Genomic DNA, 15,678 nt, shown 5'->3' on the forward strand with positions numbered 1-15,678 from the left:
CTTTTAACCTTCTCGACACAAAAAAAAAGATACCCAACAGTTAATTAAAGGGTAAACACGAAAAAAATCATATAAGAAAAGAAAAGAGTGCTTCTTTTCATAAGCCCTGCAACTGACATATTTGTGGTAAATTTGACTGTATCTCAATGTTGAGAAATGTTTTAAGACATTTATAGACTAACAATCCTCAGAGGGGAGTCCTCTGCTTATTGTGAAGCCGTAAAACATCTTCATCTTGATTATGTAGAATTCAAAATCCACTTCTTAGGGTTAGGTCAAAAACTCTACTTGGAAACGTCTTACATGGTAATATTTTGTTCTTGGTCAACAGCTGACGCATGTTTTCATGTTTGTTTTTTCCCCTCATAGCTCTGTCACCAGGGACCGGTGAGTTCCTTTTACTCCCCACACTCCTCCTTCTTTCAGACATACATACCGCTAGAGGGACCACTTTATGGTCAGGACATCAGTTAGGGGCGAGTCATCGGCCTGCTTTACCAAAGACTGTGTAGGCTACAGTGTTTTTGTTTTTGTTTTCTTAGCACGACTCCGCCGGCGTTTCACAACAACACTCCTCTCCTAATGCTTGAATGTCGTCCATTGTTTCATGATCATTTGAAGTCAGATACGTCTGATATATTATCGGAGTTTTCTTTGTGTCTTTCTTTAAAAGGAAGCCGATTTTTCCATTAGCACTTTCAATCTTGAACGCTGTCTTTGTTACGGGGAGAACAGCTCAAAAAAAAACGTCAGGTCAGGTCACCTCTTTAAGGTTCCCCCCCCCCCCCCCCCCCCCACGTGCTTGTGGTGTTCCCTCCAGAGTACCTGCGCAGTATCTCCCTGCCGGTGCCGGTGGTGGTGGAGGACACCAGCAGCAGCAGCGAGTACGGCTCCGTCTCCCCTGACAACGACCTCAACACCAACCCCTTCATATTCAAACCCAGCGTCAAGTGCTACAGCGAGAGGGATGTCAAGGGGCCCAGGTCCCTCTTCCTCAGGTAGGATGTGGGTTGGTGAAGAAGTAAATGGGGTCACGATGGTCTTTTTAGCAGTCTGTAAGATAACGCTACGAGAGTAGCGTTTTCTTACAGACTGCTAATCTCTTTCATGCCCAAAAAACGTGGCGTAGGGAGTAGAGAGGGTTCGACAGAGCAAAACAACCACGTCGAATAAAGTTTATATCTTTGTAATACAGAAATACAGGAAGACCATCGCGGTCAACTTTGAACATGATGAGTTATGTTCATGCAATCAATCATCTCTTTATTGTTCCACAATGGGAAATGAATGAATTGAAACAGAAACAATAAGCACATAAATACATAATAGAAATGAGTACACAGTGGAAACAAAGTCATTATTGTATAACAACATCAAATCATTTCCGCACAAGGTCTCATTTGCAGTTGCGTTAGACAGACACACACAGTCAACACAGTCAAATAGAACTCTTTTCTTTCTTTTCTTAAATTGATCGTAACAGAAATAAATATCAAAGCAATTATACATAAAATGAATTCAGTTCCATGTCACAAAAAGCCCAAATCTTTTCTTTTTAACGTTTCGACAGCATTCCGGTCGAGAACTTTGAGGACCACAGCGCGCCGCCGTCCCCCGATGAGAAGGACTCGGGCTTCTTCATGCTCCGCAAGGACAGCGAGAGACGAGCCACACTGCACCAAATCCTGACGGAGGACCGGGACAAGGTGGTGTCCAACCTGATGGAGGCCCTCAATCAGGTTGGTAATGAAAAGGCCCCGTCAGTCAGCAGACCACTAGGGGCCAGATACGGATCCCATCTGAAGCTCACTTCAAATATCCCTATAATGTCCCCTATGCCCACCTTTTCATGCTTCCCTGCAGGGCTCCGAAGTATCGAAGCTGAAGCCTCAGCACATCTCCACCCTCGTGGTCAGCCTGGCCGACTTTGTGCGCATGGCGGACAGGAAAATCATTGCCAACACGTTGTCTCAGCTCAAGCTGGAGCTGGACTTTGAAAGCACCGCCATCAGTCAGCTGCAGGTCGTGCTGTTCGGCTTCCAGGACGCCGTAAGTCATCGCAGGAAATCTCGGTCTGCACTTCACCTGGCATTGGATGTAATGAATTGTCCCCAAATTACCCGACGTGCTGAAAATGTATTCCGTTTTTTGACTCTTTAACCTCAGCTTATCTGAGAATCAAGTTCCATCTCTGCTCATTTTTCCTTTTGCACCGGTGACACGTGATTCCCTGTCTGGTTATGCATCCCCTGCTCGTAGGCAGAGCTGCTACCAGCCTCTTCAAAAAACCATGTGCTCCCGAGCACTCGTAATTACTGTCATTTTACATGAGCTGCAGGCAGCAGCGGGCTGCCATGTTGTTGCTCGCCCTTCGCAGGGATCAGACAGATCACTCGCAAATACTTTTGGTGAGGCGATAAAAAAAGGAGGGGGGGGGGGGGGGGGGGGACATGTCAGGAATGAAAGCTTTTTTTCTGTGAAAAAGGGCCGCTCTGCTTTCCCCATCAGAAACGCAGCAATGCAGATGAAATGGCACAAGAGGAAGTGGTTGTTTTCATATTTGTGTGGGGTGTGTTGCATAAAGCTGCATTAGGACGAAGCTCCGATGCCCCCTGTTGGTCATCGGTGCAAAGAATTGGCAGTAAAGCCGTCGCGCACTTGGGAAGATTTAAAAGTTTGGTTTGCAGCGCGTTGATTCAGAAGTACAACCATTTCTTAACTTAAAATATCAGCAGACATAGTATGATTCGTTAAAAGACCATTTGTGGAGATTTGGGGGCAGAAGGCTAAGATAAGGATAAGGATAAATAAACTGTATGTCCCGCAGGTAAACAAAGTGCTACGAAACCACAACATCAAGCCCCACTGGATGTTCGCTCTGGACAACATCGCCCGCAAAGCCGTGCAGACGGCCATCACCATCCTGGTGCCAGGTAACATAATAAAGGGTCTGGAGCAGAGCACCTCTAAATGAGTCAGCGCTGGTCTGTCGGGGGATAACTACAGGAGCCACTGTGGGAGTAACATATTAGTATTACTATTATAACATCATAACAAACAAATGAAAGTAGTCAGTGTCGAAAAAAGTAAAGAAAATCCTGTAAACTATGGATAAAAACTATTCCCTAATGCTCACGATAAGCATAGCATTAATTAAGGTATAAACTATTATGTGTTAGTTTGAAATGTATAAAGTATAATAGTGATAATCTATTCATCTTCTAAAATAAATATATAATATCTGAATAGTATTCCTTACAGATTGCTTGTTTTATTCTAACAATCTAAAACCACACAAAATATAATTTACATTAAACAGAGAAAAGCAGGAGATGTGAGGACCTGAAACCAGTGAATGATTACAACTTCAGCGATAACCCCCAAAAAATGACTGAATTACCAAAACGTATTGATTTTAATTGACGAGTGGACCAACAAGATTTTTTTTTTTAAAAATGTTTTCATGCGTCCTTGACGTTTTCACTTTCTACAACATGTTTTTAATCACTAAAGCAAATCACTAAAGCGGCGTCTTGCGTCCGTGTGCAGAGCTGAGGCCTCACTTCAGCCTGGCCTCCGAGAGCGACGCGGCCGAGCAGGAGGACGCCGACGACGACGGCGGCGGCGGCGAGCCGGAGGGAAGCTCCGCCCACCCAAGCCGGGCGCCCGCCGCCGTCGCCGCGGCCGCGGCTCACGACGACACCGTGGCCACCTCCGGAGTCAGCACGCTCAGCTCCACCGGCTCGCGCGAGTCCCACAATGCGCAGCGCTCCGTGAGCATGGAGCTGGGCCGGATGAAGCTCGAGACCAACAGGTAGTCAAGGCAACGCCAAAGGGCTGTCCTTTCTGTTAGCTCATTCATTCGTTTACGTGTTGTTGAACCTGCTCGTTTGACTCCAGGCTGATGGAGCAGCTGCTAGAGAAGGAGAGGGAGTATCAGGCCATCCTGCAACAGGTGCTGGTGGAGCGAGAGCAGGAGATCAAACTACTGAAGCTGCGAACTGAGCCCACAGGTCTGGTCACCTTTTCACACTATTTGCACCACTTTGGCCTTTACTTCCAGTCTGCCTTTGCATTTCACAACCAGCAGTCCCTCATAGGCAACTCCTCTTTACATTCATGATGTTCATGTAATTTAATTAATCTAATTTTAATTAATTGCCATATTTAGTACAAATTTGGGATATATTTGCAGCACTATGCACACATAGAAATGAAGCTGTATGGGCTTATTGAATGAGATAAAGGTTCGTTACAGTGCAAGTACATGACAATAACATACCATTTTCTAGTGTTGCATATAGGTAGGTGGCATATAATGAGTAAGATGTCCCTATAATTCCAACACGCTACAAAGCTGCAGAACTGAATGTTGTTTTGGACAAGTGGGTCCGGTGCGTCTAAGGGCGTCTGTCCCCCTGTATCCTCCAGCAGACGTCCCGCCATCGTCAGGTGTCCCCGAGGGACCGAGGAGTCCACCTGCAGAGAGACTCGAGGACTCAGAGGTGACCAGCTGGCTCCGGCTGTACGGCGCCGACCAGGACTCCGTGGACCGAGTGAGTCGCTGCTTTCACCCGGGAGCCCGACCTTTGTTGGTTAAGGTCACACAGATGGGCCAAATAACAAGAGGAGTCTTTTAATACTGCGTTAGCGAGTGGTGTGAAACTAGATTAAACGAGGAGATCGAAGTTGCCTTCAAACGCTTGACTTCTTGAATCATTTCAGCCTGGTTTCATGCACTTTGCTTCTGCAGATACTGAACGAGGAGTACACGCTGAACAACATCCTCCACGATGTGACAAGAGACGATCTGAAGGGTTTAAGACTGAGGTATTTTTGGGGGGGGTTTCGGGCTGTTTCACTTCTGTATTCGGTGAAAACATGTTGAAACTCGCATCGTAAAAAGCATCGTAGATATCGAAAATAGCAGAAACAGCCGTGAGGCCGAGACAACTCTTTGTTGCATAACCTCCCCTCAGGTTTGCCGCCGGGTAACTCAGCACCGTACGGATTCATTTTAGAAGCTTAATTTCTCATAAATTATAAATGGTGTCCATAGTTTATTAGCTGGCTACTTGTACAACTGTTTTCATCTCCTTTTCATTCCTGACTGCATACCTCTCATAGAATATCAGGTTTACATAAGAGAAAAATATGGAAGTAAATCTGTGTCATCGGGGGTTGAAATAAAAAGTTGATTGAATTTCTAGCACTGAATATTTATGCATTGGAATTATGTACCTGAATGTTTTTCAACATTAAAACACCACAAAAAAATTCAACCTAAAAAAAAAAAATGTTGAAGTATTCCAAATGGAGGTTACAATATTCAACCGAAAAAAATTCAACCTTGAGACACCAACCGTTTCTCAATACCTGAGACGGCGAGAACGGACTCGCGTTCCCGCGAGAATAGACTCGGGAGACAGACTCGCAGGTTCGGGAGAACGGAGAACGGTCATTTCCGCAATTGGAACAGCAGCTGACTTGATGACGTCACCACGTCAGCTGGGCTTGCTAATACGTTTTTATTTTAGTTTTTGACTTAAATATTTTACTATTCAGTCAGAAAATTACATTACGTTACTTAAAAAAGTTGTATTTATAAACTTCGACATAAAGTTGTGTTTATTTTCCTCTGTCGTTGTTGCCTGTTGCTGAGGTGAAATGCATTCTGGGATATATGTCTCTCACAAGAACAGACGAGCCTGCTTCGATGCATGCCTGGTAAAATGGGCGGGGCGAGCCACATCCGGGTATTTTGACCGTTCTCGGCCAGATGCGGACTTGAGAATTGGAACAGTACTCGGGCTGCGACTGATGACGTTTCACGAGTCCACGAGAACAAAAGTCCACACAAGAACGCATATTGAGAAACGGCCACCAACATCCGGGACACTAAGGAAGAGCAATAGATTCTAGATGCAAGATCAGGAGCGTGCGTCAAGCGAAAGGAGCGAGCAGATCTTGAATCTAGAATCGATTGCTCTTCCTTAGTGTCCCGGATGTTGGTGTCTCAAGGTTGAATTTTTTTGGGTTGAAAATTGTAGCCTCCATTTCGAATATTTCAACTTTTTTTTTTTTTAGGTTGAATTTTTTTGTGGTGTTTTAATGTTGAAAAACATTCAGGTACATAATTTCAATGCATAAATATTCAGTGCTAGAAATTCAATCAACTTTTTATTTCAACCCCCGATGGCACAGATTTACTTCCATAGCTTTAACTCTTCTTCATTCCATTAGTGTGGTTTGTGTCTGTAAGATTCCGTAATGGACAGCTGACATTTGTCAAAACAATAACTGATGAAGCCATTGTGTAGGATTGCTTCATTTTTGCCTGTGGCGCCCCCCAATGGTAGTACATTAAAAAAAAGATCTTGAAAACTCTTAAAAGGCATTTGGGATAAACTCCCTCGAAACCTTAGAAAGTATCAAAGTCTTCCTTTTACCTGCCATATCATGCATGTTTATAAGTGAGACCACATTGTCACTACTGTTGGCTACAGCAGGTGGCAAGCTGTTTTAAATGAATCAATCCATTTCTCTGCCACTCAGAGCCAGGTTGCATTTATTTCATTGATTATGATAATTACATAGAAAGCAGTTTGAATCTGATGTAATTATACCCTGCATACCCTGCTTCATTTCACTGTGATTAGATTACATTTTCCTTCCAGTTCCTTAAACGTATTTTGTACCTTGCTTCATTACTTGACAGATAATGTTGTGCTATCTACTTAACAGAAAAGGTGCTTTCTGTCTTAAAATGCATTACAAAGAATATTGAAAGGAATGTTAAGAATCGGGGTATTGGACGTACAGTGAGTGTGTTGGTCGTATCCGAGCAGTAGCACAAACTGCTCATAGTTGATCGTAACGTCTCTTCTCTTTCTCCCGTCAGAGGCGGGATCCTTTGTCAACTATGGAAGGCCATCACAGATTACAGACAGAAGCCAACCTGAGGCCTTAAGTCAACGACCACCACTCAGAAAAAAGCCCAAACCTTCGTCTCAACTGCTCGGTTTTCTCCTCATACCTCAGTATTTGTAAGAGCGGGGAAGGAGAAGGAGCCTGGATGGCTGTGCGTGCAGAGCAGCTCACACACTCACACGCTCTTTGACCGGCCTCATCAGAGTGTTTGCCCTTTGGAGAGCATCAATTACTGAGAAGTGCCACTAGTTTTGCTATGTCTGATGGACGTCACACAGCTTTTTGTTACAGGTGCGCTAAAAGAATTATAACTCGTGAGAACATCTATTGTTAAAATGTTAAAAGCTGTCAAAACATGTTTCTCCTGTCTTTACAAGATGTAATGTTTACAAAATTAGAGACTTAACTGTTTTCTAATACAAGCCTGAGATACAAAATACTACATTCAAATTCTGTTTTAATGTTTTTATCAAAGGTCTCTTATCACTACTTTATTTAAGTGTCTTAATCTTAATTTAATTGCCATGGTAATCTGAAGGGCACCCTTGTTTTTTTTATCGATACTGAGACTTATTTAAATAGTTTTTCTCTCATTTCCTTTTATAATACAAACCTGCATTTTTATTTTTCATAAATGTGTAAATATTGTGTTATAGAATTATATGTGAATGACATTTCTGTACTTTTAAAATCACATCGATAAACATAATTAAATTGCCACGAGAATTGGGCCACGTCTGTAATGAACACATGATAAATGAACTGTATAGCATTGTATTTTCTAGTGTCAGAAATCTTGGGATATACAATATTCAGTAAGTAATTTATATTACATTAAATGGTTTGCTCTGTTTTCATTTTTTTTTGTACACTGACAAAATTGTGCTTATCCTCTTGTAGATGTGACCAGCAATCAGGTGTATGTTGTAATGCTATTATCTCCCAAAGAGCCTTGACCTTCTGATGTCCAAAATGGGGAACATATTCATGAACAGTGTGTTCGTTTTGTTTTATATTTAACATTATTCACGATTTTTGTGTCATAATAAAATAAAATATTGAAACTGTGAAAGAAATGTATATTTTTTTTTATTTAAAGAAGAGTCTGGGTGCAAAGGTTTATCTCTACTTATATAAGTTACAGCACTAATTGAAATATTAGTGACCTCTGGAGCTTAATCATTTTTATAATTTCTCCATTTGCATTTAAGGTTATATTTCCATTTTAATACCACGAATTGGAAAAATAGTTTTACTTTATTTTTTTAGATAAAATGGAAAGTCGCATTATCTTTAGTAAATACACGGCTGTGCACAAATACTGTATGAGGCAAAAAGAGGTTCCTGTCACGTCATAAATGGCACACAATAACCTGAAAAGGTACCAGTTTGGCCGCCAAACGCATTTAAATATTTCAGAGTAGCAAATTGCTTTAATTCCACAACATTTCAAAAGAAACGATGTAGCTTTCACAGTGTAACGGACTGTTGTTGTCATGTTCTTGGGCGGCGTTGCACTTTACAGAGTTTTGAGAAGTTCAGTGAAGAGCGCACTGAATGCTCTGTCCGACTGTTACGTCACTCATCTTAGTGCCACCTATGGGGATGTGTTGTGGTGATGTTGGAGGATGGGGTTAAGTGAGAGGACGCGGGAATTGTTGTTGTTTTGGAGAGCGATTGTGTGTTTTTGTTCGGCGCCGACAGTAGCCTGTTTCTCTACAATAAAATCAGAAGATGAGCACATTGTCCAGAGCTTTATTAGCGAGAGTCGCTACAATACTTTGACTTAATCTTATGGACAATTCAATGTGCAACTATTAAAATCACGTTCTAATGTAGATGAAGGGCCTCACATGAACGAAAACACATGTTTTAAAAAAGCTAGAGCAATGAAAATGTGAAGTTGTGTTGTGACTGTTTACATTTAAAAAAAGCAAACGCCATTCTAAGGTAGAGAGGGGGAAATCAACACAGCTGCGGGTGTGTCCTCTCGCCCTATTCCTCCGTCATTGTGACGTCACGGTTTCTGCTGAGCAGCTCTCTGCTGTCTCTCTCCCCTCCCCCCCCCCCCCCCCCCCCTCCTTCACTATGACAACGGCAGATTTCTAGCATCGTCAGAGGAGACAAACGGCGGCCCGCAGCTCGGCTCCGTACGAACACTCCGTCCGGTACCGCGTTGTGTACATGAGCGCTCCGGGGCCGCGGTGCGCGTAGCCGCAGGCAGAAGAGAAAGGACCGCGCGAACAACATGGCTCTCTTTCAGCATCCCCGGCTGCTGCTCGCATGCGTCGCGCTGTCCTCGGCGCTCCAACGCGGCGACGCCCGATCTTTGCCCATATCGGATTTAAAGTCCAAAATCACCGGCGTGGAGGAGCTGCTGGAGGAATTTCGCCAGCAGCTCCAGCAGGACCAGACGCGCCGGGCCGGCGACGCGGTGGATTCCTGCGCGGGCGACTTCGACGCCGTCGGGGAGCGCATCATCCGGACCAAGGCCTCCATCGAGCAAGGGGCCACCTTCCTGATGGTCCCGGACAGGGTGTACACCTGGAAGGACTGCCTGCACGCCTGCTGCTCCCAGCCGCACTGCACCGTGGCGGTTCTTCAGCGGGACCGCCAGGGGCAGCCCGGGGACAGCCTCAGCTGCTACCTGTTCAACTGCACCTACCGGGGCGCGAGCGTGTGCACCTTCGCTCCGCAGCAGGGCTTCACCACCTACAGCCGGAGCCCCAACACCACCGCGCAGGGGCGGCTCCCTGTGTCCCCCAGCGGGGCAGCCAGGGGGGCCAGTGAGGATGAAACGCAAGGTGGGGGGGGATGACAACAACAACACAAGGAGGAGGGGGGGGGGGGGGGGATAGCATCATGGGGTTCATCTTCATGGTGATGTTAAAATCCTGGCACTTTGTTACAATGTGATTTTCACTTAACATGCAGATTGTATAGAAACATGACTTATGGTGTAGTAAACAAAGAATCATCATAATATGGTACTGTTTTTTTTAGTACAAGTATTGTACAACCAGCATAGGATGTGTGAAAGGCGATGTTGGAACAGCTTATGTAATAATTACTCTTATCTATAGAACAGAAATGAGCCTTCTGAAGTAATTGTTCCTTGAGGGTCGTGTTTGGTTTGTTAAACGTTATTGTGCCAAAGAAACCGTGACTCCAGTCTTCTCCAGTTTATTCTCTCTAGTATGGAGTCAGTCGCTAGCAACTGCTTTTAATCTTGATAAAGCAGGCAGGCTCGGTTAATGATTTGCAAAATGACATCATGTGACCAGCAGCTGCTGCTGTCTGCATTATCTCAAGTCCAGCAGCAGGTGTTTTTTTATCTTATTTATTAACTAGTGAATTCAACAAATGCAAGACAAGTGGAGCTGAATTATAGAATTAGTGAAATAATAATACGCTACTGTTGTAATGTTCTTTCGGCTGATTGATTGTTGTTGGAGTAAAGTGAAAATAGCAGTATCCTGTTTCAGCTTTTTCCAAAATGAGGATTTAGTGATAAATTACCATTTAAACATATTTGAGATATCTCCATTCGTGATGATCACATTGCATTACAGTGATGAGATACTATTAGATTATAAAGTATCCATGTAGTACCCGTCCTTTATACTATCATGGTTTTTCCTGTTCGACGCAGCAGATGCGGATGAGCCTCCTCGCAGTGACGCCGGACAGGACGTGGTGATCCAGCTGCCCACGGACTGGGCCGTCCTGGATGGACGGGACAGCGTGGACGACCATGGGATCAGCCGGTATGAATGGACTCTCGTCAAGGGGGACACGGCCATCAATATGAAGGTCAGTGCGCGCCGACGGTCAGGGCGTCTTGTGAGGAAATGTTTGTGTGCCGTTTAAATTCGGGCTCTGAATTGAATTGACAAAGACATTTCCGTTTCCTCTATCTTCTCTCAAGGATCAATGGATTCTAATATTTTAATTTACACCGCTAATAGTCACTAATCACTCGTCGTAGACAGTGTCAAATTGCTCATTTGAATTAGTCAACAGGGGGAATTGTGTCCAGAACTCCATAATGCCTCGCTGTAACAACAGAGATAAGGAAAGATAAGAGTTTATTATGTCCAAACTTGCTCAAAGGTCAGCAGCAATGTTGGATTCTGACCTCTGTTCACAGCCTAAGATGCAACGTGGGACACACTTTACACTCAGTACATTTGTGTTCGCCTTCACCAGAAAACTGTTGGCACACAGCAAACTGTCAACAATTGAAGGAATTTTATATTTATTTACCTGAACATATACGGTACCACAAATTGTAGAAAACACTAACTTGACTTGACATGCGTTGAAGGCGACTCATCCGGGGCTGCTGAACATCGGCGGCCTCCAGGAGGGAGTGTACTCCTTCCAAATGACGGTCACCGACACGGCGGGCCAGAAAAGCTCCGACAACGTCTCGGTGACTGTGCTGCCGCCAAAACACCAAGCAGAAGGTGAAGCGCTCCACTAAACTTTTCTTCTGTGGTTGTGAGTTCATGTCAAGGTTGTAGTTATTTCTCAAGAGGTGCGTGTGGGCTCAACCCGCGTAAATGCCAGCAGTAATGACACTACAACGTTAAAAGTTGGGTTAAAACTCTTCTGTGCCCACAGTGTGCACAGGTTTCTGTTCAAAGTACCAGTTCAAGTGTGATGACGGCTGCTGTATTGACATCACCTTCGCCTGTGATGGGAAGCAACACTGCACAGACCGCTCTGATGAAATCTTCTGCCCAATCTGTAAGAAAGATTGTTTTTTTCAACGGTTCCGTTAATACTTTGCATGAATTGAGAATTAAAATCATTTGTTTGTTTTTCTGTGTTTTCTTTAGTTGACAGCAGCAGGAAGTCGTCGACCCACCCTGCAGATGTGTCAAACCGTCACGGCCTCGTATCCCAGCCAGAGGAGGAGGAGGAGGAGGACGGCTCCATGCTCCAGACTGAGCCCAGAAAGCCCATCGAGAACCTCGTGCCACCTCAGGACAGGAGCAAGGCCGCTTTCCCTCTAAATCCCAGTCAAGGGGGGGCTTCAGACAGTCAGGGTAAAGTTGTGTACAAGAATCACGGGTGCTTATTCCAATTTCATACAGCTTGGACGGCTATCTACAAGCATTGCTTTCTTTATTTGGTCAAATGTTTCCGTCACAATATGATCCTCCGTCGCTGTGTTGTCAGTGCGGTACGCCTTCGTAAAGCGGGAAAGAGACGTGTCTGTACGTAGCAGCAGATGGAGGAGGCCCTGTAGGCGGCCATCGAGTCATTGGGCTGAGCTCAAAAGGCCTCTCAGCATTCCCTGGGAACGCAGCTCCCTCTTTTCTCTGAGGACCGGAACAAAGCCTCTCTGTCCGTTTACCTCCATCTGATCCCTGGATCAGGCTCGGACCCCTTTGTCTGTATTTTTGCGGCAGGTATTACATGTATTACATTCTCAGGAGTCTTTTCTTCAGTTCACGAATGCCCCGGCCTCGTATCGAAATGCTTGTCTAGCTAAGAGCATCCCTCGTTGTTTAGGGCAGACAGAAATAGCATTTGCTTCTGGGTTGGTTGTGCTTATTGGTGTGGATCATTAACAAAACTGCATTCATTCACTGCCTTTTGTTCTGTTGTGTGAGATATTTAGGATATTTTTCTCATCTTCAATAGGATGGGAAGTTGAAAGTTTCCACTCTGCTCTAGATCCATGTGCTGCAGCTCCGGTCGTTGGACCGTGTAAAGGCACCTTCCCACGCTGGTACTATGACCAAAATGCGGGCGAGTGCAAACGCTTCCTCTATGGCGGTTGCCAGGGCAACCACAACAACTTCCTCCAGGAAGCTGACTGTGTCAGCGAATGTATCCAAAAAAGTGAGAATCAGCTGCTTGTACCTTCATTTTCGACTTTAATGTTATAATTGAATTCAAATAATTAAATAATTCTTCTTTCTATTTTCGCGGAAACATCTTTTAGGTCAAGCTTTCAAACCAGCAACTGTGGCTCCTCCAATCACCAAACAGACTGATATTGGTAAAGCCTGAAGCGCATATCAATTTATAGTTCGTTCAAATGCCAGGAAGTGTTTCAAAATCAAATCATTTTTAAACGACCTTCCTTCGCAGCTTCCCCAAAAGTGTCCCTGAGCCGTGCCGAGAGCAACGTGCCCGTCTCCAAACTCTTTCCGGTGATGGGAGGGCATCCGGTACCAGAGTCAGGTATGGTTTTGCTTTGTATGTATCTCCTGTTCTTTCGTACGTGTCATCTTGGTCCTTATTTTCCCCACATGGCCTTTGTTACCTCCTGAAGGTGCGATCCTTCCTCTGACCCTCGGCCTCATCATCACTGCTCTGCTGCTGCTCATGATTGGCTGTCGCCTCCGACTCGTTGGACACAGGCTGAAGAAAGCGCGACCCCTCACCACAGAGGAGTCCGATTACCTCATCAACGGCATGTACCTGTAGCCAATCAGCTGGGGGGGGGGGGGGGGTCGACATCTGAGGAAAGAGAAACGACGCCGCCGTCGGGTCACAGCCTGAGCCGCGGCCAGAGCCGGAGACTTTTTGGAATTTTTCACGCGGTGGTTCTTGCAGCCTTGTGTCTGTCATTTTTGCTGTCAGATGGGGAAACACCCCCAACTCTTTGCTGTCATGAACGACGCTTGTAAATTCATAATTATGCCGTGTGATTTTAAATCCATGACGGACAGTGGTGAAATACTGCTGTCTGCATTATCTCAATGATTTATAGGGTTCATTACAAGAGAGAATTTATCTTTATTAAAATTCCTTAAAGGCAGGTTAATTTGTTATCAAACATTATTATTTGCACAAAAATATGGTGTGATTCTTGCCACTGGGTGGCACTAATGTGGCATGTCTGGGCTGTCCTTTTCACTTTAGTTAACATTTTTCTGTAAATTTGACCAAACTGGAGTATCTACTATATTTGCACTCATGTATACCCTATAAGTGCTTTCATGTGTGATATTAAAGCCTGTTATACATTTTAAAAAAAATACTGGTGCTACCAAGTTATTTACAAAAATGCAATAATTTATCTTTTGCACCTAATTAAATTACCATTGATTAAAACTGAAAGCTCCATGTAAAGCAAACTCGCAAAGAAGAGTTAAAGCCCCGTTATTATGGGACATGGCTACAATCCGAAGCCGAAGGTGTTTTGGGTGCTCGCTCCTTTCGCTTGACGCACGCTCCTGATCTTGAATCTAGAATCGATTGCTCTTCCTTAGTGTCCCGGATGTTGGTGTGTCAAGGTTGAAATTTTTTGGGTTGAATATTTTAGCCTCCATTTCTGTTGCGGCTGAATATTTCAACCGTTTTTTTTTTTTAGGTTGAATTTTTTTGCGGTGTTTTAATGTTGAAAAACAGGCACATAATTTCAATGCATAAATATTCAGTGCTAGAAATTCAATCACCTTTTTATTTCAACCCCCGATGGCACAGATTTACTTCCATACGCACCTTGCTGAATGTATTCGTGCCCTTTCCAGGACTTGACGGTTAACTTGAGACATTATATTTTACAGCAGCGTGCAGCACTTGGAGTGACGCCACAACAAGGACGCGTCGCAGTGGCAGGCAAATGTATGACAGGATGCACATCTTCATGTAAACAAAGAAGACACGTTGGACAAGCGGTATTCCTCCAATAAGAGTGAAATAGTAGTAAATTCAATATTAATACAGCAATATCTTAACAGAATGAGATATATTTTTTTAGGTGCAAAATAGATGAAAATAATTGAATTGATTAAACACTTAACCCTATGCCAAATGTTTTCTGAGGTCCAATTTAGTTTTATTTATTTTGTATTGAATAGCCCCAAATCACAAATTGAATTACCATTAAGATATTACTCTGTATGGCTAATATTGAAATACTATACTAGGACGTTTTCAATGGAATATATTTGACATACAATACGCTTTAGTACCATAATAATAACAAAATCAAAATAATAAAAAGTACTTGATCTGAATACCTTCTCCATATCTATGGAAATGAGAAATCAGCAAGCCTTAACCGAGCCATCAAAGCAAAGAAGCTAAAACAAGCTTTCACCTATCCTCCCCCCGTCCTCCCGACCTCGAAAGGGGACCTGAACTCCCGCAGAGTTGAGGAGGTCGAATTCGAGGCCAATTTTGCTGAGGACCTGGACTGGGAGTGGAAGTGGAAGGGGAGAGAGGGAGGAAGTTAACAAAATGACAAATAGATGTTCAAAGGCTGAGATAAAATTTCACGGAGCATCGGAAGAAATTGAATCTTTGAAATTTTTATTTAATTATATAGTTTTATTTACTTTTTAAATCGTTTTTTTTTTTACTTCAATCTATTTAACCATGTTAAGTTATAGTTGTATTTTTACCAGTTCATTTTGACACATGACTCAACTCCTTAACTCAGTAAAAGCGCTAACAATTATTACCAATTTATAATTGACATTTTTCAGCGTATTTAGTCTCTATTAAGTACTAAGTACTGCTGTTAGTTTTGTGGCAGTAAAAAAATGCTGGAGAATACATTCAAAAATCTATTTTCTGAATTTACGTGCAGGGAAAAAAAAGAACAGGGTGTCAGTGCACAGAAATAGACGAAATAGTTTGTCTTACTTAAATATGACCTATTTTTTGTTTACTTTGTCCGAGATATTATCTTATATCTGTTAGATCTTGTCTAAGAATGAAGCTAAAGGGTTATATAAAATGATATTGTTTTATTTATTTTCCACAAACATGGGAAGG

General features: G+C 43.5%; 2 protein-coding genes across 4 annotated transcripts in view; both read left to right on the forward strand.

Annotated features, from left to right (window-relative positions):
- The window catches only part of map3k5 (mitogen-activated protein kinase kinase kinase 5), a 47,360-nt gene extending 38,564 nt beyond the window's left edge, over positions 1–8,796 (forward strand). Inside the window, exons 21-30 of one of the 2 annotated variants that reach the window (XM_037448986.2) lie at positions 370–387; positions 821–998; positions 1,571–1,739; positions 1,864–2,049; positions 2,828–2,933; positions 3,550–3,814; positions 3,901–4,013; positions 4,432–4,556; positions 4,754–4,830; positions 6,902–8,796. In XM_037448986.2, coding sequence (XP_037304883.2) covers positions 370–387; positions 821–998; positions 1,571–1,739; positions 1,864–2,049; positions 2,828–2,933; positions 3,550–3,814; positions 3,901–4,013; positions 4,432–4,556; positions 4,754–4,830; positions 6,902–6,962 — 1,298 coding nt within the window. In that variant the 3' untranslated portion in view covers positions 6,963–8,796. The remainder of the gene's footprint in view (positions 1–369; positions 388–820; positions 999–1,570; positions 1,740–1,863; positions 2,050–2,827; positions 2,934–3,549; positions 3,815–3,900; positions 4,014–4,431; positions 4,557–4,753; positions 4,831–6,901) is intronic. The other variant, XM_037448987.2, reaches the window with a different exon arrangement.
- Positions 8,797–9,016: 220 nt separating this feature from the next.
- On the forward strand, positions 9,017–13,388 carry lrp11 (low density lipoprotein receptor-related protein 11). Of its 2 annotated transcripts, none has more exons than XM_037449957.2 (9): positions 9,017–9,734; positions 10,583–10,743; positions 11,258–11,399; positions 11,557–11,682; positions 11,775–11,984; positions 12,619–12,786; positions 12,890–12,946; positions 13,039–13,131; positions 13,223–13,388. In XM_037449957.2, the coding sequence occupies exons 1-9, from the start codon at positions 9,179–9,181 to the stop codon at positions 13,375–13,377; spliced, it is 1,668 nt and encodes a 555-aa protein (XP_037305854.2). In that variant the 5' UTR covers positions 9,017–9,178; the 3' UTR covers positions 13,378–13,388. The 2 variants fall into 2 exon arrangements, with proteins under 2 accessions (XP_037305854.2, XP_037305856.2); XM_037449959.2 differs by having other exon boundaries at positions 10,586–10,743.
- The last annotated feature ends 2,290 nt before the right edge of the window (positions 13,389–15,678 follow it).

The sequence above is a fragment of the Pungitius pungitius genome, chromosome 20, assembly GCF_949316345.1.
Source record: "Pungitius pungitius chromosome 20, fPunPun2.1, whole genome shotgun sequence".
Taxonomy (NCBI): Eukaryota; Metazoa; Chordata; class Actinopteri; order Perciformes; family Gasterosteidae; genus Pungitius; species Pungitius pungitius.